At 44.2% G+C, this 23,526-nt stretch overlaps 1 protein-coding gene across 3 annotated transcripts; it reads left to right on the forward strand.

Moving 5' to 3' along the window:
* Window positions 1-1,458: 1,458 nt before the first annotated feature.
* LOC311149023 (SLAIN motif-containing protein 2-like) lies at window positions 1,459-22,117 on the forward strand. 3 transcript variants are annotated; one of them, XM_084186112.1, is made up of 9 exons: window positions 1,459-2,194; window positions 5,412-5,554; window positions 13,296-13,469; window positions 13,639-13,824; window positions 14,563-14,919; window positions 15,127-15,276; window positions 16,488-16,619; window positions 19,350-19,563; window positions 19,690-22,117. In XM_084186112.1, exons 1-9 carry the CDS (start codon window positions 1,704-1,706, stop codon window positions 19,757-19,759), a joined length of 1,917 nt encoding a protein of 638 aa, XP_084042238.1. In that variant the 5' UTR covers window positions 1,459-1,703; the 3' UTR covers window positions 19,760-22,117. The 3 variants fall into 3 exon arrangements, with proteins under 3 accessions (XP_084042238.1, XP_084042237.1, XP_084042239.1); XM_084186111.1 differs by having other exon boundaries at window positions 1,483-2,194; window positions 13,636-13,824; XM_084186113.1 differs by lacking the exon at window positions 16,488-16,619 and having other exon boundaries at window positions 1,483-2,194; window positions 13,636-13,824.
* The last annotated feature ends 1,409 nt before the right edge of the window (window positions 22,118-23,526 follow it).

The raw sequence follows: 23,526 nt of genomic DNA on the forward strand, positions 1-23,526 counted from the left end.
CCTTTCGAATCCGACTGTGGAATTATCTTCCCCACTCCTCTCTAACATATATGGTCAGAAATTCCAAACAGTCTCTTTAAAAGTCATTGTTGAATAAACTTCATTTGAACTTACTCTACCCTGTTGTTCGCTGATTTCATCCTTATTCGGGTGGAGATATGAGACAAAATATCCACGGGTAAGTGTTATTAAGCCGACTTTCAGAACGCTGGTCTGTATATGGAACTGGCGGTTTGTATTTTCAATCTACTGATGCACTCGACATAAACACTTGCACAATATGTAAACAATAGCCGAGTGTATATTGTGGGAAATTATTCTCTTATATTTTAGATGTGCTGTTAGCTTAGAAATAATACATTAGTGATTAAACATAATAGGTTTGTGCTGTACTGATATAGACTGTTTAACATAACAAGCTGTGATTAATGTGAGGAACCATTAGGGGGTAGGCTGAGATTAGGCTTGTGTCTCACATACACACACACTGCCTCTTTGTTAGAACGCTCAAGGACATGTGTTCTGCTACAAAGATGTCTGGGGTTGCTGACTCAAGACAAGTTGCAAAACAACTAAACGCCTGACAACAGTGAAGCGCCAAGGGACTGGGACCAGCCTGTGCGCCAACGATAGGCTGAGTAAGTCTAAACCACGCTCAGTCTCTACTCTGATAGTTCCCGCTCCCTGCTGGCCTATCTCTGTCAGAGTATTTAAAGAAGAACTTATAACAATGGACCAGTTCTCTGTCTGCCCTGCGTGGTATTTCAGTGGACCCGTATATACGAACATCATATTTACCATTGAAGTGTTTTGCATTAATTAAAATACTAGTCTATTATAGAAGACGTGTATTGACCTCTTTTTGTTCCAATACCAGATTTGAATTGACGCAACTTAACAATATGCCTACCCGGGCTCTAAAAAGTCAGGTAAATAATACTTTCCTGTGGATATGTTTTCTAAAATTTCGATCGGAACGAGGACCAACTTCGCAGACAAAGATTGTTCAAATGTAATTTTATTCAATATTCTGGCTTGCAAGGTATGGTCTTGCCTAATAAATCAGACTTTGATACTAGCTTTCTGGTGGTACAGTCTGACATAAAGCCAAAAACGTTTTTGCAGTGCTTTATGTCAGACTGTACCACCAAAAAGCTCGTATCATAGAATGATTTATTAGGCAAGACCATACCTAACTAATTTGGGGCAAGGTGAAACAAACTCCTGAAAGTACGTTCTAGGTCCCTGACGAGTAACATGTGAGCAGCAGTTAGCTCATGTGATTGTTTTCATTGACAAACTACCATACTTTTCATTGTACTGTATTTGAGCTCACATGATAATATTCTATGCTGACAGTAGAATGGGGTATAATCGATACTGTATGCACGCGCTTGGTTACGTGCTCGTTACCTATGTTTCACGTGGTGACGTAACCTTGCCTGTATGTCTTTCACAGTTGGCGACAGGGATCGTGAAAATGGTTTCGACCCTGCTCGTGTGTACGAATATTTGGAGAAGATGACGATATGCCCAATAACTTATTTGAACACCAAAGTGTCTTCAGTATAAACGTAATATTGCTTAGAGTGACTCACATATCGTGACCACCAGCCGAAAAAGAAGAAACGAAAGACCACACTGACACAGCCGCGGATTTTTGTGTGGCTGGGTCGGCGCTAACGTTAGCTAGTTAGCGAGCTATGGAGGATATTAACTCAAACATCAACGCGGACTTGGAGGTGCGCAAGCTGCAGGACTTGGTAAAGAAACTCGAACAGCAAAACGAGCAGCTCCGTAGTCGGTCTACTCTACTGTCTTCGTCTGGATTAGTGTCAGGAAACCATAGACCCCTTAGTGCTGGATACGACTCACCCCTGTCAGCCGCCTCTGCGGCCGGGCTGGCCGGCTTCCCTGCTGGGGTGGGGTTCGGTGGAACGGGTGGCTATGGAGGGCTTTTGGAAAACTCCCGTTGTTTGAGCCCCAGACTGTCATATGATGGCATCAGTTTCAGGAGAGCATATGAGGGCGAGGGGGCATCGGCTGCCACCTCTTTCACTGGCATCAATTCGTACTTTACTGACGCAGGGGAAACACTGGGTTTTATGGATGAAGGGGAAACTTCAATCTTGGATGAAGTAGACATCCTCGATCTTGAAGAAATTGATTGTCTGAACGAAGATGAAGACAGCTGGTGAGTGATACACCATCTGTAATTCAAGTAGCCGGAGTGTTTTTCGAACAACGAGAACACAACAGCACGCCCTAATGCATTTAGCTACTAGTCAATCAGTGTGCCTATCATGCGCCCATATGTGACAGCGCCACAGCCGAGCGCAGCTGTTCCAGACATTATCTACGATGGCAAACGCTTGGAGAGGGAAATAATCCTCGCTGAAATTGCGCCATAGGAATGCACCGCACGGCCATGTTCTCATACAATAGCTTGCCACAGACAGGTCATCACACACACCGCAGACAGATTGTCTGTGGTTCATTCTTGATTAGTGAGTGAGGGGTGGTGGTTGGAATGAAATACAAATGGAAAGGGGATCACGTGTGGGGACTGTCAAACCACCTGCACTTGTCACATCACACCCGGATCAATATTGTATCAGTAGAACTTGGTATTGTTCTGTGGTTGGTGCTGTGCTTGGACTAATCACATCCCTTTATTATTAGGCCTTAGTCATAATATTTGCATTTTAGTGGTCTTGTTTACTCTGTCAAATGATGTACCATAAAAGCTAGTTGTTAGTAAACTCTGTTAACAGTAGGCCTACTGTAGTGTGTCTTCAGGATAACGGATGCTCCGTTCATATGGTGGCCATTTGCACTATTTTGGTGACATATGGCAGAAGGCTGTCAGGTAGGAAGAGAAGTGTGCACAGTGAAATTTAAAGTAGTTTACCCAACCAAAGCCTATGGGGAAACAGCCACAACCATGGTTACCTTCTTTGTTAGAAGGATTATCAATACTGATACACACCAGCCACTAGTCTAGTGTATGAAGAGAGGTTGAGGGGAGGTCATTGCCTACTAGGCCTATGTGATTATGACAATGTTATAGTATGTGAATTGTTGTGACAGCCTGGCCCAGCAACAGTTTTTAGCCACACCACACTGAATTTCAGGATCATTTATTGTTTGCTGTGCACTGACTGAGCATTTGGTTTATAGGGTTAGGCCGCTTACACAGATTAACTTTTAGAAGTGTAGCCTAATCCTTGAAACTGGAGATGTTTAATTGGATTTGTGAGGCAGCACAAATCTCACTGCTGATCCCAACCCGAGGAAATCCCTGAAACAGTTGTAGAGAGTTACAGGGTGATGAGACCTCACTGTCGAGCTGACGTGAAATAAGCTCTGTTTATAAATGAGATGTTGTAGTTTTGTTTTGTAGAGCAGTAGTAAGCATTAGCCTATAATGAGGAGGCTGGGTCAGTGTTCATGTCTCTCCCCCTCTCATGCTCTGAAAGATAGACCCTTGTCTGCCATGGTACGATTAGTAGGATATGGTTTGTATTGGCATATTATGGGCCTCTTGAGGGTAATTTAATGGTAATGGTTGTGCTTTAGGTCAAGGCCTGGCTCAGTGTGTGAGTTCGCCTGCCCTATGTGAATGCATTGGATACAGAAACATCTTCAACTACAGTTAGAGAAACTCTTCAATATTTGGAAGAGAGAGTAGAGGAAGAATGACTGAGAAGTTTACTGTGGGCTCTTGGTACCAGTTCCCTGTTGAACCCAATCCCCACACACTCCTCTGGCGGTCTCTCTGCCCTCTGGCTGGTGATACACACAGGATTACCCATAGTACTACTGATTGATGGCTTGCCAGTCCTGGTCATAGACTCCCATAATCCCTGATTTAGCATCAGACTGAATTTGCACGACCGTCTGGTCCTGCAGCTATTTGACGACCGCACAGCACCATCCTGCTGTTAAGGTTTTTATTCTAAAATACAGTTAGGAGGATTCAGCCATACACATGTTTACAGGAGAATTAGGCTAAGCTATATGTAAAACCATAGCAATGTGGATGTGACACAGCTTTATTTATGCCTAATGCTAGAGTGATAGGCCTACAAGTTCTGGTTGAATTTGATTCTTTAAATGTAATGGGTTGCGGTCAGATTCTCGATGTGGCATACTTTTAGAATGCCCATAATGTATAGAATCTAGGCCTACATCTTTCTGTTTAATAGTAGGCTTTAGTGTTATTGTTGTTCAGTGCTTATTTGAGGACTCTCATGTGGGAGGTTTTCTCTGTGGCTGAGACAAAGCTGACTCAGATTCCTCTTCCTGGTATAGGCACTTTCTCTCTCAGTATAAGGCAGGCCTAAGTATCAGCCATAGCAGCTGTGATGAGATATAGGCCTAAGCAGTTTATAACACTCACCAAACCTGCATCACCCCTCATCACATCTATTTCCACTGATTATCATCAGGTCTCTCACCTTATTGATTGTTGTCATCATTATCCCAGCCAGCCTCAGCCTGCCTTGCCTGGTTAGCAATTTGTCCACTGGACAGCATTATATTCATGAAGGAGGGCTGGTGAAGTCATGAAGAGGCCATGACAACGCCTATACCCCCTCAGGAGACTCAAAAGATTTGGCATGGGTCCTCAGATCATCAAAGTTCTACAGCTGCACCATCGAGAGCATCCTGACTGGTTGCATCACCGCCTGGTATGGCAACTGCTCGGCCTCCGACCTCAAGGCGCTACAGAGGGTAGTGCATACGGCCCATTACATCACTGGGGCCAAGCTTCCTGCCATCCAGGACCTCTATACCGGGCGGTGTCAGAGGAAGGCCCTAAAAATTGTCAAAGACTCCAGCCACCCTAGTCATAGACTGTTCTCTCTGCTACCGCACAGCAAGCGGTACCGTCTCCCCCCCTTTTTTACGCTCCTGCTACTCGCTGTTTATTATCTATGCATAGTCACTTTACCCCTACCTACATGTACATATTACCTCAATTACCTCGACTAACCTGTACCCCCGCACATTGACTCGGTACCGGTAACCCCTGTATATAGCCTCGTTATTGTTATTTTATTGTTACTCTTTTATTTTTTACTTTAGTTTATTTAGTAAATATTTTTCTTAACTGCATTGTTGGTTAAGGGCTTGTAAGTAAGCATTTCACGGTAAGATCTACACCTGTTGAATAAGCGCATGTGACAAAGAAAATTTGATTTGATTTGTCCACCTTGCAAAAGGGCCATGCACGAGCAAATGTTAGCTAATGCATTTCCACCTACAGTGAAGACCAAGGGCAAGCAAACTTTTTTACTCAATAAACAAAACACAGGAACATAGTTTCCAGCACTACTCTTAAACACTTGAATGTTTGTGTGCCATGTCCATTGATGTGTGTGTTAATGTGTGTTGTGTTCGTCCAGGCTGTATGAGGCGAAGCTGAACAGCCCGCTGCAGAAAGCCTTGAGTCCCATCGTGTGGTGTCGCCAAGCTCTGGACAACCCCAGTCCTGACATGGAGTCAGCCAAGCGCTCCCTCATCCACAGACTGGACCTCACCATGTCAGGTACTATCACCACGCTTCTCTACTCTCTTCTCCTTCCTCGATCCTCTCCATTCTCCTCCTCCTCTCCTGTTTCCTCTCTTCTCTCCCCTCTTGCTTCTCCTCCTCTCTTCTCCTCCTGTCTCTTCTCAGCTTTTCTCCAAACAAGCATGTACACATCTAGGACAAATATGCTTTTGTTTTGTAGTAGGAACTGTGCTGTATGAGTGTATTTATTGCATTATCATGGCCAGTATGAGTGTGGATTCTATCTATGTCTCTCTGCGTATTATGACAGCTAATAATAGACAATCAGGACAGCAAGGCTCCAAATCCTCCCGGCTAAAGTGAGATAGGCCAGTTCCATTTTTACAGAGGTATGCTCATGTGACGCACATATTGTATTGAGCAACAGTTTGTTGAAGGTTGCTATCCCTAAACCGGTGTGTGCTTCGTAACGGTGACTGATCACGTGACACTAGTAGTTACGCAACACCCCCAGTCACAGACCCCCTGGACAGACAGACAGACGGCACCCACAGGACCATGGGGTTCCTGTCCTGACAGAGTCAACACCTGACCTGTTCCCCTCACATCCCCTTCCTGTGAGTGCCCTTTGGAGTTATGTATCACACACCGAAGTTCAACTCAGACTGTTAATAGACCACAACAGGCTCTGAGGCTCCGGTGGGTGACCCATACATACTATGGATGGGTATTACTACTCACAGGAGCAATCAGGGGAGTGGAAGGATGGGTGGTGGTGATATCCTCCTAAGGAAAGGATAATGTTACCCATACATTTGGACATCTAATGCTTCAAGTAACTGCCCCCCCCCCCCAATCTCCACCTCACTCTAAGGACAAAGGGAGGTTCTAGAGATCAATCAGCTGGTTGCTTTTTGCACTGCTTATTATCAGCAACAGGTCAATAAATTATTGAGGTATGTGTGAACAAGCAGAAAACAGCAATGCAAACTATATAGCTCCTGTACAATATGCAGGTAACAAAGGGTTAAAGGACCCACCTGCTGACTGGCTTCTAACTGCCTATACAGTGAGGGAAAAAAGTATTTGATCCCCTGATTAATTAATTAATGATTAATTGTGTACGTTTGCCCACTGACAAAGAAATGATCAGTCTATAATTTTAATGGTAGGTTTATTTGAACAGTGAGAGACAGAATAACAACAACAAAATCCAGAAAAACGCATGTCAAAAATGCTATAAATTGATTTGCATTTTAATGAGGGAAATAAGTATTTGACCCCCTCTCAATCAGAAAGATTTCTGGCTCCCAGGTGTCTTGTATATAGGTAACGAGCTGAGATTAGGAGAACACTCTTAAAGGGAGTGCTCCTAATCTCAGTTTGTTACCTGTATAAAAGACACCTGTCCACAGAAGCAATCAATCAATCAGATTCCAAACTCTCCACCATGGCCAAGACCAAAGAGCTCTCCAAGGATGTCAGGGACAAGTAGACCTACACAAGGCTGGAATGGGCTACAAGACCATCGCCAAGCAGCTTGGTGAGAAGGTGACAACAGTTGGTGCGATTATTCGCAAATGGAAGAAACACAAAAGACTGTCAATCTCCCTCGGCCTGGGGCTCCATGCAAGATCTCACCTCGTGGAGTTGCAATGATCATGAGAACGGTGAGGAATCAGCCTAGAACTACACGGGAGGATCTTGTCAATTATCTCAAGGCAGCTGGGACCATAGTCACCAAGAAAACAACAGGTAACACACTACGCCGTGAAGGACTGAAATCCTGCAGCGCCCGCAAGGTCCCCCTGCTCAAGAAAGCACATATACAGGGCCGTCTGAAGTTTGCCAATGAACTTCTGAATGATTCAGAGGAGAACTGGGTGAAAGTGTTGTGGTCAGATGAGACCAAAATGGAGCTCTTTGGCATCAACTCAACTCGCTGTGTTTGGAGGAGGAGGAATGCTGCCTATGAACCCAAGAACACCATCCCCACCGTCAAACATAGATGTGGAAACATTATGCTTTGGGGGTGTTTTTCTGCTAAGGGGACAGGACAACTTCACCGCATCAAAGGGACGATGGACGGGGCCATGTACTGTCAAATCTTGGGTGAGAACCTCCTTCCCTCAGCCAGGGCATTGAAAATGGGTCGTGGATGGGTATTCCAGCATGACAATGACCCAAAACACACGGCCAAGGCATCAAAGGAGTGGCTCAAGAAGAAGCACATTAAGGTCCTGGAGTGGCCTAGCCAGTCTCCAGACCTTAATCCCATAGAAAATCTGTGGAGGGAGCTGAAGGTTCGAGTTGCCAAACGTCAGCCTCGAAACCTTAATGACTTGGAGAAGATCTGCAAAGAGGAGTGGAACAAAATCCCTCCTGAGATGTGTGCAAACCTGGTGGCCAACTACAAGAAACGTCTGACCTCTGTGATTGCCAACAAGGGTTTTGCCACCAAGTACTAAGTCATGTTTTGCAGAGGGGTCAAATACTTATTTCCCTCATTAAAATGCAAATCAATTTATAACATTTTTGACATGCGTCTTTCTGGATTTTTCTGTTGTTATTCTGTCTCTCACTGTTCAAATAAACCTACCATTAAAATTATAGACTGATCATTTCTTTGTCAGTGGGCAAATGTACAAAATCAGCAGGGGATCAAATACTTTTTTCCCTCACTGTACCTGAGGGGAGGAGAGGTATACAGCTGTCGAACAGCTTCAAACAGGCCCACATTGCTGCACTTCAACCACATGACGGGCAGAGCGGGCCTAGGCGTGTCCTATGCCTCTAGCAAGCGTATTGTGTGGTTGTACTGTATGTGGGCTCCTCAGTGACACACCATCTAGAGTGTGTGAAAATCTGTTGCCATGGTGTTGTGTGAGGACTGTTTGCACGGGTGAAGGAATTTCACAGAGCAGGGCATCACGTCTGGCTCATGACTAATGTAATACACAGCTTGACAGTACATTTGGACCACATCATAAGTTTATTTTCAATGCTTTGAAATGCTTATGGAAGACCCTTTCAGAGTGTTTAGCCTTCAATGTCCATGAGAAACACCCAAACTGTTGGAAGAAAGGCCCAGGGTGATTGCTTGCTTACTGAAATGTGAATGTGTGTGTACTTTTGTTTTAGCTTGCCCATGGTAACCAAGGTTGTGTCGGTAGACTCCCTGTGAAATGTAAACAATGCGATCCCTTAAATGCCATGCCCCAGTTACATAACAAACTGGAAACAGGGACGAATGGTTTTATTTTCCGACATAGTCGAGTTAAATATAGGTATTAGACACTCTAGTTTCATTAGTGAAGTGTTATCAAACATTTAGAAATTCTGCAAAAATGTATTCTGGGTGTTGTCATGACATTATAAAACTGAAAGCGTAGCAGGAACTAAAGAATGGCCCGGGCCGGGGACTCTCCTGCCAGTACCAGTCCTGTAATGCTGGGCTGGATTCAGAATGGAGCCTTCGGAACAGTGCTTTGACAAACGTCCACAGATTCCACCCACACAGTTCTTCTCTACAGCAGAAAGTCCCTAACCCCAGGCGGATAGCTGGCCAATCTAGCCATGCTCAGCCTAACATGTGGCTACTGTTTCCGTACATAAGCTATAATGGATTGGATATTTCCACCTTCTCTAGGTCATGTTCTTTCACTTTGTTCATCTCTCCCCTCATTTTCTTTCTCTCCCTGAGCCACACAATAAAGGCTTCTGTTGCCCTCTCCTCATGTGAAATGTTCTGAGCTAGCTGGCCCAGTCCATCTCAAGAACCCTTTCTTTTTAACTTTAAGGAGCCTTCAATGCCAGGTATTGTTTACATTTTCTCTGTCCATCTGAGCTGTTTAATCAGACCTCGCAATCTCTGGGTTTGCTTGTTCTGTCCTGTCTGTCACTGACGCCATGCTGTCTAGGCTAATTCCAGTGGAAACTGAAGGTTCTGCAGCCAAACCATCAGCTGGGAAAGAGTGTTTATTACTGCTTGTCTCTTGGCTACAAATGAATTGAAATAGTGGTTATACTCCTGAATATCTTTGCTGGCTTGCCTCTGAAGCTAAGCAGGGTTGGTCCCTGGATGGGAGACCAGATGCTGCTGGAAGTGGTGTTGGAGGGCCAGTAGGAGGCACTCTTTCCTCTGGTCTAAGAAAATATCCCAATGCCCCAGGGCAGTGATTGGGGACATTGCCCTGTGTAGGGTGCCGTCTTTTGGATGGGATGTTAAACGGGTGACCTGACTCTCTGTGGTCACTAAAGATCCCATGACACTTATCGTAAGAGTAGGGGTGTTAACCCCGGTGTCCTGGCTAAATTCCCAATCTGGCCCTCATACCATCATGGCCACCAATCATCCCCAGCTTCCAATTGGCTCATTCATCCCCCTTCCTCTACCCTGTAACTATTCCCAAGGTCGTTGCTGTAAATGAGAATGTGTTCTCAGTCAACTTATCTGGTAAAATAAGGGTAAAATAAACTTCATAGTGTTATGGAATGGTTTTAGCATGGAGGGAGCAAGTGTTCAATGTTGAGGAAGTATGATAGGTAAATAAATGCAATATAAATGTTATCTAGTTTTTAGGCCTAAGGCAGATTTGTAGGAGTTTTTTTAGGACACAGTATTTTAGGACGACACTATTTTAGTTGGTCCCTGTGCTGCAAATCCCTGCTGAGACCCAGCCAGCAACACACTGACTGTAGGCGGTCTCCAATCTCCTCCTACTGATTTACTGTAGAGCTAAGCTGCTCCGTCTAATCACCTCCTAGCCCTTAAATCATTCACCCCCGGCTAGCCTGGTACCATAGGATACATGGGGGAACAGCTCTGAATGCACCCTCTGAAACACTGTCCTTTTACTTGTGGTTTGTAAATCAACAACTGATAGGTGTCCACTTTAGGGTCACACACTCCGCTATGTCTGTCTCCAGAGGTCAGAGGTTGGCCCCCACAATGCGTTGCCAGGGCTTGTGTTCTGCGTCACAGCTGACACATGGAGGTGGCACTCAGAGGCAGGTAACTCCCTCCTTTAACTCGCTGTGTTCGATCCCTATCAGCTGTCTCTGTATGTGAGGACCTATATCCTGTATGTAGGCCTATAGGTATAATGTTGATCATACCACAACACAATTGTTGTACATATCTGAGCTTTAAGTAGCACTCTCTCAGCACTGGGAGTTTGGACAGAATCTGTACTAAATCAAATCAAATGTTATTTGTCACATACACGTGTTTAGCAGATGTTAATGCGGGTGTAGCGAAATCCTTGTGCTTCTAGCTCCGACAGTGCAGTAATATCTAACAAGTAAAATCTTAACAATTTCACAAGATATACCTCTGGTGAGGTCATGGTTTTAGATAGGTCGGACACTGAGATTATCATGAGTTTATCTGGGAATCAACAGAGGGCAAAGTGATCAAGAGGTGTGTAATTAAGTCAGTACTTGTGTCCCTGGTTAAGGCTTAAGCATGCAGGTAGTGTCATGTTGTTGTGATCCTAGTATTCCTCAATGGCTGATCTCTAAAGGAAGTGAGTGAGTTGAGTGGACATGTTGTTATTTCCTAAATAATGCGGTAGGACCGAGTGCAGAGCATGAAAATATGAGATGAAAGGAGAGCGAGTTGATAATAAAAGGCTTCTTTCCAGTCACCACCCAGCTGTGGAAACACATGAGGGAGGGAGGGAGGGAGGGAGGGAGGTGAGCAAACAAGTGGCCCTGGAGATTGGAGTGTATGCAGCACTGCGGGCTGAGCTGTCCCTAGAGGGACTGCAGTACAGCAGTCAACAGTGATGTCCAGTGAGTTGTATCCCTGTCAGAGCAGCCAGCCAGGCCTGGTCTAATGCCTGAGCTGAGGCAGGCTCCATGGTTAGTCTGCCTACCTGGGACTGACTGACTGACTGACTAGCTGGCTGTATGGAGTCTCTGTGGATAGCTGGGGATCACAGTGCTGCATTGTGCTGCTCTGACTGTACTACTGAGTGAACGGGCCGTATTGTTAACTCTTTCTCCAGTCCATGATAAGGAAGCCCACGCCTGCCATACGCATTAAGTGACTCTAGAATGTGCACCACTGCCAACACACTAGAGAGTAAACGTACTCAATGGTTGGTATAATGCAGCTTGTGTATGTCCCCTGATAAGTCAGCTGGCTCACATTGAGTACGTTTACATGCACAATAATAATTTGATATTAAACAGATTATGTCAGTAGGCAGATTACAATAGTCATGTAAACACCATACTTATCTTAATCGGTCAAAATCAAAGTAAGCATACGCTGATTAAAACACCTGGTTTTCTGAGCAATCTTTCAAATTATTAGGACATGTAAACTCCTTTTAATCGGTGTTCCAGCAGTGTATATGATCTGCCCATGTGCTAGCACAAGCCGGGTGAGCCTCCCTCTTTAGCGCGAGTGAAGTGTGTTCGGAACAACTGAATGTATGCGTCTTAGAATACATTTTCACATACAAACTTTACATGTCCGAACTCAGAATCAAATATAACATGTTCGCTGTGGTAGAACGTTTATTTTAATAGGCGATTATCTGCATTTATAAGAGTGCTATCAGGTAGCCTGATTTCAGATGTGTCCATGTAAACAGGATTATTAGGGAAATTGTTCTTCTTGCAAAGCATGTAAACGTTTTAATCTAACTATTATATTAATCTGACTATTCACACTAATCGCATTGTGTGCATGTAACCGCACTCACTGTTATTAAACTAGTCCCTCTAAGGGGGCAACCGGTAATGCCTGCAATGACTTCCCATGTAAGATATTATCTCAGTGAATAATTGGTAATTACAATGTAGATTACTGGCTGTACAACAATCCCTTATGTAATGTATGAAAATGTATGCACTCACTAACTGTAAGTCGCTCTGGATAAGAGCGTCTGCTAAATGACTAAAAATGTAAATGTAGTTATAGGCTATAAAATCAAAGTTTATTGATTTGCAGATGTTATCGCAGGTACAGTGAAATGCTTGTGTTTCTAGCTCCAACAGTGCAGTAATGCAAAACAATACACACATAATCCAAAAATAAAGAAATTAAGAAATATCAGAAAGAGCAATGTCAGAGTCCAGAATATATATAATGATGTGTATAGACAGAATATGAATATAAAGGTTGTGTACAGCAGTAGTTATATAGGATGAGCCATGACTAGAATACAGTATGTAAACATTATTAAAGTGACCAGTGTTCAATGACTCTATGTACATAGGGCAGCAGTCTCTAAGGTGCAGGATAAAGTACTGGGTGGTAGCCGGCTAGTATCAGTGACTAAGGTTCAGGGCAGGGTACTGGGCGTAGGCCAGCTAGTGGTGACTATTTAACAGTCTGATGGCCTGGAGATAGAAGCTGTTTATCAGTCTCTCAGTCCCTGTACTGACTCCTCCTTCTAGATGGTAGCGGGGTGAACAGGCCGTGGCTCGGGTGGCTGAGGTCCTTGATGATCTTCTTGGCCTTCCTGTGGCACCAGGTGCTGTAGATGTCCTGGAGGGCAGGCAGTGTTCCCCCGGTGATGGGTTGGGCTGACCACACCACCCTCTGGAGAGCCCTTCGGTTGCAGACGGTGCAATTGCCGTACCAGGCGGTGATACAACCTGACAGGATGCTCTCAATGGTACATCTATAAAAGTTTGTGAGGGTCTTTCTTCAGCCTCCTGAGGTTGAAGAGGAGCTGTTGCGCCTTCTTCACCACACTGTCTATGTGAAGGGACCATATCAGCACAGTATGTTCATAGCAATTCTCTTCTCTCTCCACAGCAAACAAGCGTAGGAGCCTGTATGGAAGTCCCTACAGTCCCCAGGTGAACTACGGAAGCCCATACAGCACAAACACAGTGAACAGCCCCTACAGCAGCGGCTTCAACTCCCCCTCCTCCACCCCCAGCAGGGTGCCCATCGTCAGACAGCAGCTGATGCCCCCTGTCAACCAAGGTACTGTACACTGGATACAGGAGAGTTAAATGCATGCTTTATAGGCATAAAGCATGTCTTTAACTCTCTCCTGAATCCCTTTCTCTTTATGTTCAAACATAAGCTCACCTAAATGATTATGAATGATTATTATTAAGTATGAATACTATAAATGTGTGTGTCCCAGCAGCGCAGCAGCAGCAGCGTGGTGGCTCAGTAGAGAGAGAGAGGAACCCCCCACCGGTCAGCCCTCAGTCTTCAATAGACAGTGAGCTGAGCACCTCTGAGATGGACGAGGACTCTGTTGGATCCTCCACCACGTACAAACTCAACGATGTCACTGATGTCCAGATCCTGGCTCGAATGCAGGAGGAGAGTATGTACCATCTTCTAACTCTGTTTGTCCACAATATTACCAGTTCAATTAGGAGAAACCACAGGGATTCTTTTAATGACCAAAAACATTTATTCCATTTAGATTTTGTGGCATAGAGAAAGTTAAGATATCAGACAGGGAAGGTGATATAATTAATAGTCTGAGCAAAATATAGTGTTTTTGGATTTTCACCCTCCAGATATTCTCAAAAGGTCTTAATGAGAAATGCCCATGTATGTTATGTTGTAAATGTGAACATGAACGAATGCCTTGTCCTTAATCACTTTATCCTACTCTGTTTTTATCCTGAACTGTGCCCAATGATTTATGAAAACTTACTTGATAGGTCGATGTCCTCATTGTGGTTTTACAGACGTGTTTAATAAAGTTTTTATGTACACACTTTATTCGAATATTTATGTATTGTACATTGTTATATTTGGTAACATATGTTTATTTTTCCTTGACTCCAATCCCATTCGGTGCACGGAACGGATGGGGGTGGAGCAGTGTCTACATAAGGGTGCAAATTAAAAACGCTCACAAAAGCTCTGAGGAAGGCCTTGAGACTGATACGTAAAGCTTAATAAAGAGCAGTGTGCGGGTTTCTTATTTCTCTCATGTTTCACAATATTACGAGAAACCATTTACCCACCTGTCAGATGCTTATACTGACTTTCTTTGTACACACTGTACTAGCAGTGTATGTTCTGAGCGTTTCCCTGTGTTTGTTTCCAGGTCTTCGGCAGGACTATGCTGCCACAGCGTCCAGACGTAGCTCTGGTTCGTCCTGCCACTCTCTGAGACGCAGCACCTTCAGTGACCAGGAGCTGGACGTCCACAGTCTAGAGGACGATGAGGAGGCTGTACACCCCACCTTCCACCCCCCCTCAAACCGCTTCTCCCACTCCCCCAGACACTCTCCCCACGCCTCCCCCAGGAACTCCCCCCGCTCCCGCTCCCCAGCACGCTCCCTGGAGTACAACCACAGCCGGGGCTCCCCGCAGCCAATCATCAGCCGGCTGCAGGCACCACGTCACTCCCTGCAGGGCCACGCCCCCCAAGACCTGCAGACCAACGTGGTGAAGAACGAAGGTAAGGTGACACTGGCTGACTACAGCGGAGAGGGGGGGACTGAGTGACTAGAGAGGGGAAATGGATTTGGGTTGGGGTTAGTTCATTGTTATGTGGAGGACAAACTATATGGATTCATATTGTCTATCCATTCTGGTTCAAATGAGCACCATTGTATAGCTATTCAGTCCTGTTTTCAGTTGTTTTCCTCTGCTGTGGTGTTTGTAGAGAAGCTGGGGCGTAGTCTTCCTAACCTGACCCGCTCCAACGTGGCCCAGCAGGGCCCAGAGCCCGTCAAGAACAGCAGGAGCTGTGAGTCCAACCTGCTAGTGCCAAATGGAGGCTCACCCAGACACCAGGCAGTCAGTCAGTCTGCCAGTGAGTACTACACACACACAATATCCATATTGCCTGTTCACTCGGTTATCGCAATCCAAGACATGCTTTCATTTTCATATTATTCTCTCTTGTATACTGACAAATAACGTTTTTGTTTCTCAAGCATATTCAACAGCAGTAATGTTATGATAGGAGTAATGTGTTGTGATGTTCTAGCTAGTCGGTGCATACCATGCATCCCTCTCAGGCTCCCCCTTATTAAAGCTCTTGCTTTTTAGTGTCTTGGCTTTGATGGTTTGGGATTCTCTCTGTTTGATCATTTTAATAATTTCTCCTTCCGTGCACTCATCTCCTTTTTACCCAAATCAATTAGAATCAAGAGATTTAAAAGTAGGTTATTGTGAGGATGTATATTTAGAATGTAGAGAGATCTGAATAAAACACTGAATGCTCTTTTGAAATAACCACCAACTGAATTCTCTCTTAGAGTGGCCATTTGCTATAACCCTAGAAGAAGAGATACACCCCCACAGTGAATGAGTGATGGTAGTGTTGTATTTTAATCCATATAACTAATCCCCACTCAGACACCTGAAGGAGAAAAGGCTGCTGGACAAAGGACGTGTAATCTGTATCAATTAATCTGTTAGTTAAACAGCTTTTTATACACTGATAATTAAGTATGTGTAAGTGAAGCGGAACACTTTGTGAATGTGTATATGTTCTGTACTATCCTGTACTATGTCACTGTTTTGCTCTTGACACTTAGTCGTCTCCTGTACTTCTCTGGGCTTTTTCTGGCTGTGGTGGGCAGTATGACACCACTATCCCTGCCTCTCTATCTGACAGTAGAGCATGTGCTGCCTTTCACCCACCGCTCTCTTTCTACTGAGGCACTGGTAGTGGTTTGGCCTAGTGTTGGCCCAGCTCAGCTCTGGAAGTACTTTACCCCTGGCAGTGTGTGTGTGTGTGTGTGTGTGTGTGTGTGTGTGTGTCTCGCTCTCCCCCCCACCCCCACCCCCACCCCACTGTGAATGCCTAGTGTTTCAGGCTGCTCTTTTACCTTTGGCTGGGAACGACTATAAGCCTGGCTTGGCTGACTCAGTGGCCTCACTGCCTCACACAACCCCTCCTTCCCCTCTGGCTGCCTGGTTCAACCCTATCTCGTCATCTTCTCCCTGGTCCAGTAACAAAACAGAAAGGATTGACTCTGTTTCTCCCCAACTGTCATCTCCATTTTTCCCCAGTAGCCCAGCACTCCTCCTCTCCACTCCACTCCCGGTACTCCACCCCCCCCCGCTCCTCCCAAACAGGAACTCCCGCTCGATCCTTACTGTCCCCGAAACCCAAACAGCACCTCCAAAGCCCTTCTTCCCTCCGAGGTAACAGCCTGCCAGTGCCTGGGATGATCCACCTGATGAGTAGGGTCCCCTACATACACATTCATCCTGAGTAATACACACATGACCACGTTCTTTACCAAACGTAAAGCATTTTGGGTTTTACTGTGACTGGTTGGCTGTGTGATGTACCTGCATGCACTCGACCCAATACAAAGTGCCGGGAAATTTGGTAGAGTTGTCTCCGGATTTGCAAGGCAAGCAATTGTTTTCTGGGATGGTCACTTCGTCAGTTTAGGCAGCTTCTTGGATGGTTTTGAGTGTCTCCATGGTGTTCTTGTAAGGTGGGCATGTTGGCTCTGGTCTGAGCAGAACAAATAACTCATGTCTCCCCCCTAGTGGTGATGGGGAGAACCTGATGAGAAACCCTGTGGTTCTGGAATGCCTTTGGGCTCCCAAACCTCAAGGCTGTTTCAGATTATGTTTGAAATCATCAGTTTCTGATGGCACAGCTGATGTGGTTGGCCACATTGCAGTCATTCCTCTTCTTGGCAATGGTTGCTGATTTGGTTGGATGACTAGATCAAGCAGAAGGTTCACATTTATACTGAACAAAAATATAAACACAACATGTAAAGTGTTGGTCCCATGTTTCATGAGCTGAAATAAAAGATCCCAGAAATGTTCTATACGCACAAACGTATTTCTCTAAAATGTTGTGTACAAATTTGTTTACATCCCTATTAGTGAGCATTTCTCATTTGCCAAGATAATCCATCCACCTAACAGGTCTGGCATATCAAGAAGCTGATTAAACAGGTGCACCTTGTGCTGGGGACAATAAAAGGCCACTCTAAAATGTGCAGTTTTGTCACACAACACAATGCCACAGATGTCTTAAGTTGAGGGAGCTTGCAATTGGCATGCTGACTGCAGGAATGTCCACTAGAGCTGTTGCCAGAGAATTGAATGTCCATAAGCCGCCTCCAACGTCGTTTTAGAGAATTTGGCAGTACGTCCAACCGGCCATACAACCGCAGACCACATGTAACCACGCCAGCCCAGGACCTCCACATCCGGCTTCTTCACCTGCGGGATCGTCTGAAACCAGCCACCCGAACAGCTGATGAAACTGTGGGTTTGCACAACTGAAGAATTTCTGCACAAACTGTCAGAAACCATCTCAGGGAAGCTCATCTGCGTGCTCGTCGTCCTCACCAGGGTCTTGACCTGACTGTAGTTCGGCGTCGTAACCAACTTCAGTGGGCAAATTCTCACCTTCGATGGCCACTGGCACGCTGGAGAAGTGTGCTCTTCACGGATGAATCCCGGTTTCCACTGTACCGGGCAGATGGCGTCGTGTGAGCGAGCGGTTTGCTGATGTCAACTTTGTGAACAGAGTGCCCTGGTGGCGGTGGGGTTATGGTATGGGCAGGCATAAGCTACGGACAACGAACACAATTACATTTTATCGATGGCAATTTGAATGCACAGAGATACCGTGACAAGATCCTGAGGCCCATTGTCATGCCATTCATCCACCACCATCACCTCATGTTTCAGCATGATAATGCACGGCCCCACGTCGCAAGGATCTATACACAATTCCTGGAAGCTGAAAATGTCCCAGTTCTTCCATGGCCTGCATACTCAGACATGTCACCCATTGAGCATGTTTGGGATGCTCTGGATCGACGTGTATGACAGCGTGTTCCAGTTCCCGCCGATATCCAGCAACTTCGCACAGCCATTCAAGAGGAGTGGGACAACATTCCACAGGCCACAATCATGCGAAGGAGATGTCGCACTGCATGAGGCAAATAGGGGTCACATCAGACACTGACTGGTTTTCTGATCCATGCCCCTTTTTTTTTTTTAAGGTATCTGTGACCCACAGATGCATATCTGTGTTCCCAGTCATGTGAAATCCACAGATTAGGGCCTCATTTATTTATTTAAATTGACTGATTTCCTTATATGAACTGTAACTTTTGGTAAAATCTTTGAAATTGTTGCATGTTGCGTTTTATATTTTTGTTCAGTGTACTTGAAGTTGTCCATGGATTAGTTTACGTGTAGACCTGTATTGGTAACTAGATGGTATGCTTTTTATTATGGGCTCGGAGAGACTTTTTAGTCTCAAGGTCTTTTTCCATCCATATCATCTATTAGCCTACACTTTCTTCTGCTGTTCTGAATGAAGTCAAATATCTCCTGTCTTCATCTTTGTTTAGTCCATCTTTCCTGTTGCTTTGGAGAAGAAGGGGATTTCAGTGAGTATTCACTGGTCATGCTCCCAACTTTTATATATTGTGATTGTGCTCTCATGATGTGATGTGTTAATGTTGTGGTATTTATTATCTGTGCCCTTCCTATCACCAGAGGGCATGTGTGCCTCATCCTACACATGAACAAACATCGTGGGAGTTTGTACAGTTTGTATAGACTTTATACAAGGCCTGGTTTTCATTCCTCGTTTTATTTTTCTTGATTTTATATGGTTATTGTGATTTAATGCAAAATTCCATCACATTAGATTATTTGAAGAATGGTTCTGAATGCATAGTAGGTGATGGTCTACATTTTTCTCATATACATTGTATTTGTATCATATGTGCCTCAGATCATTGTGTTGTTCATTGCTTGGCGGGCCACTGAGACCACAGATCTCTGTTGTGGGTATAAAACTGTGCCATCATCTATAAGCCATCTCTTCATACTACAGTGTACTGTACTGACCTGTCTCCTCCCCTCTCTCTCCTGCCCCTCCAGTCCCTTCTCCCAGTAAGCTGCGAACCCCAACCACCACGTCTCCCCTGGCCCTGAGGCAGCCTGTGAAGGCTACATCTACCCCCGGCTCTGGAGCCTCCACCCCCACACGCTCCCTGGGCCCAGCACGCAGTGGCCTGCCCCGGCCCAGTGCAGGAGGAGGAGGGGGTGGAGGCATCCCCGTGCCTCGCAGCAAACTGGCCCAGCCAGTACGCAGGTAGGGACACACATTACACACAACTTCAAAGCAAGTTTAGGTGTCATGTCAGTTGGTTACAGGTGTATCAGACCTTTTTACTCATGCCTAGAACTAATCTGTTTCTCTGGATCTTCTCTTCCCCAGGTCTTTACCTGCCCCTCGGACCTACAGTGGCGGAAGGGAAGGAGAGAACTGGAGAGAGGGCTGCTACTGAGGCTGGCCTGACCAGCAGGGGGCACTGTTGCTCTCTCATCAGCACAAAGAGGCAGACAAACATTACAATTGCGGCACTTTATCAACCAAGATTACTTTTACCATGAATCAAGAAACTATATCAAAGACACAAGTCAAATTCTTAGTACTATCATGAGGAACATGATCTGAACATCTGAAGCAACATGGTGTGTGTATCTGTGTGGATAGGTTCTGAAGGGGCCAGGGTCCGTGCTATCCCGGTTCTTTGGGACGTCCCTACTAGTGGTGCGCAGGTCAGCTGTTTGTTCAACCGCACCCGCTGATATCTTGTCATTATATGTAGTCCTAGAAGACTAAGTAAACCCTTGCTCACCAGAATGTCATAAATCAAAAGATTGAATGCTGTAATTTAATTGACATCGTTAAAGTTTTCTGTCATCTGCTTCTTTCACGGAGAAAATACGTTTAGGGACCGGGGAGAAATGCAATAACAAAAATATAAACGGGAACGATTTTCTATGCATAATTTCCAAATTACATCAGTTTGACCGGTTGTAAGGAAATTGAACGCTGTGAAAACGACCCAACATATTTCTGATAAGGTTTCAGTTCGCCTTGGATGCATATTTTATGTGGTTGAAATACTATCAGCTTTTATGATGCTGATAAAGTGCCTCTACAAACGGAATCTAACTGCGCATTCGCTGTTCTCTTATGATGATGAAAGAAATCAATCATATTTCTCCACTCCTGCTCCGGAGTCAATGTTGCCTACATTTGGTGTATAATTGTACTTCAAGAAATGCTTAATTCTGCATGAGTTAATATTAAGGCTATGTGAGAGGTTGTTACTGTCAAATTTGTATAGCGCCTCAATCATCATACATAACATAAACATAGGTTTAGGGTAGGGATGTCCCAAGGGTCCTGTATAGCACTGACCAAGGGGCCAGGCAGGGCTGGCAGGCGGAAGCCCAGAGATGCCAAAGAAACCAGCCAAGCTCCAGCATCACGGCGCCTCCAGAGGGCACTATCACCTGCCTCAGTGTGTCTGTTCAGCCATCAGTCAATCACACAATGCTTCTCTCCATCTCTCCCTTCCTCCTTCCCTCGTCTCCCTCTATATTTTCACCTCCCTCAGGTTGAAATGTTTGTACACATTTCTCTTTTTGCAGTCTGTTCTTAACAGATGCCTTTGTCAGAGATCTCTATGATGATGTAATGTGCCCTTAATGTTAAAGAATTTGTTGTGAACGTTTTACGAAGTGAACGCACCACAGTATGGTTGTGTTGTCAAATCATAGTTTTTTCCACTTGTGAGACAACTAGAATGTATTAATGTTTGTTTTGGACATTATTTATTCAAATAATTATTTAGAGAGTTCCTTTTCCAAATATACATTTTCAGTATTCGTTTTCTATTGATTTCAATCATTTGAAAAAATTAACATTTTGAACCTCAACTGCAAAGCTTATTCTCCAAAGTCTTTTTAGATGGTTTCATAACAGGACATTTGAGTGTTTAATGTTTTTATGTTGAACACACAGGTGACTGGTAGAAACAGGCCAAAGCCCCATCTCTGACCTTAACCATAACTATGGTTTAACCTGGACCGACTATCACATCTGTTCCAGAGCTGGGTAGTCAGTAGTCATGTCAAACTGGGCCAATCACTGGTAGTCGTCACAATCTCACTCCAAATCTACTTCTGGTTTGGTTAGTTAGTTCCATCTGCTCTCCCACATTAGATCTATCTACAGTAGAGTCAGAGACATGTGCTCCCACTAAAACAGAACTAATGCACATAGAATTCCACCCTTGTAGCCCTGATATTCGAGCATGCAGCAAAGGCTTGATGTAGTTCATTTAAAACCTGCAACAATATTGTGTCAGTGTATGTTATGTCAAGACGGAGAGAATAAATGATCATGACATCTTAAATAAGATAATAATGGAAGTTCAATAGGTTAGTGGCCATTGCCTCTTGTGCTTTAAAATGAATCAAAGAGTTGTGCCGAGATTCATAGGGATGGTATTGGTGTGCCAGAAATGATCGAACTAGTGCCTATTCATTTAAAGTTTCACTTTATTTATTCATTTATCATTATGTGCCACTAATGTCTTGGTTTGCCAATATAATTTGTGTCTTTTGCATTTCTGCTTGATTTAGTTTGGGCTCATTTTGTTATTTTGTAATTGTATCAACAATACATTTATAATTGCTAATATATAATATGCGCCTTGATATTTATAACAAATTACTCTCATTCTGTAAATGAAACTATTTAAGAGAGAGGTGCCTCTGTATGTCAAGGTTTGGATTTAGTGGAAGACTTGGGACTTGTTGCAAAAAATACATGCCACGCCATTTTGTGATCGTTTTTGTTAATTAACTTTTTTATATTCACCAACATGACATTCGGGGCTGGATTCAATCCGTATTGCATTAGTATCGCGGAAGATCCGTGTTGAAATTTATAGGCAATGTTCCCGCGTCCGCGGATACTGCATTCACGCTGCATATGTCGATTCAATCTGAAATGACCTTTACATTAACACTACTTTACATGCAATAAAAATTACATTTTCATGCAATACTTCTGCGATACGGATTGACTCCAGCCCTCAGATTCCCTGTATAAACTCACATTACAATTTTAAAAAGTTGTCTACTGTGTCATGAATGGGGCAATTGTTTTATGGTTGGGGACAATTTCATTCAAACTCTTGTCATTTCAGGCAGGGCCAGCGCCAGAAGGAATCAGTTGGAAGGCTTTTTTCACGGTATCTCCCATGTGTGCACGCACTTGCGCGTTTTTTATGGGTGTTATAGTGAAGACCATAGGCAGCTCGTGCGTTTCAAGTTTGGGGAAGCTTACACTTTATCCTACCAGTTTTATCGATCTGCGTGGCAGTTATTATTATTTTTATTTGTGCATTTTTGTGGAACAGTTTCATTTCAATAATAACATTATCGTTGCTCAAAATCATTTTCATGTGGTTGATCATCAAAATCTTAAGTAAAACGATACAAATCTAAAAGTTAAAATTCAACCAAAGGAGAGCACCAGCCTCTGCCATATGGACACATTGATACTGTAAACTATGATCCATTGGCGGCTAAAGAAATTAGCCTATAGGCCAATGCTGCAGTAAGCCTATAACTTCATCAACTAAGTAAAATATATAGGCCTAAAGCCGACGAATAAAAACAGTAGAAAATATTTCACATTCATCTCTCTACTCTGCCTGTTTGCCTCCCTTTCTATCTGTCTTGACTTGAGCTATTGCTAGTGAAGTGCAACATTGTATCAAATCATCAACTGGGTCAACTTGCAACATTGTATTGACTAGCCTATTCTGGGCCCCTGAGTTTCCTGCACCAGTGAGCTCGGGACAGATGGCTGTTTTTTTATGACATTTCCACTGGATATATGGAATCATCAGATCATGATACACTACAGTATACAGTTGAAGTCGGAAGTTTACATACACTTAGGTTGGAGTCATTAAAACTCGTTTTTCAACCACTCCACACATTTCTTGTTAACAAACTATAGTTTTGGCAAGTCAGTTAGGACATCTACTTTGTGCATGACAAGTAATTTTTCCAACAATTGTTTACAGACAGATTATTTCACTTATAATTCACTGTGCCTTTAAACAGCTTGGAAAATTCCAAAAAATTATCTCATGGCTTCAGAAGCTTCTGATAAGCTAAATGACATCATTTGAGTCCATTGGAGGTGTACCTGTGGATGTATTTCAAGGCCTACCTTCAAACT

The sequence above is a fragment of the Coregonus lavaretus genome (assembly GCF_964263955.1).
Source record: "Coregonus lavaretus genome assembly, chromosome: 21".
NCBI lineage: Eukaryota > Metazoa > Chordata > Actinopteri > Salmoniformes > Salmonidae > Coregonus > Coregonus lavaretus.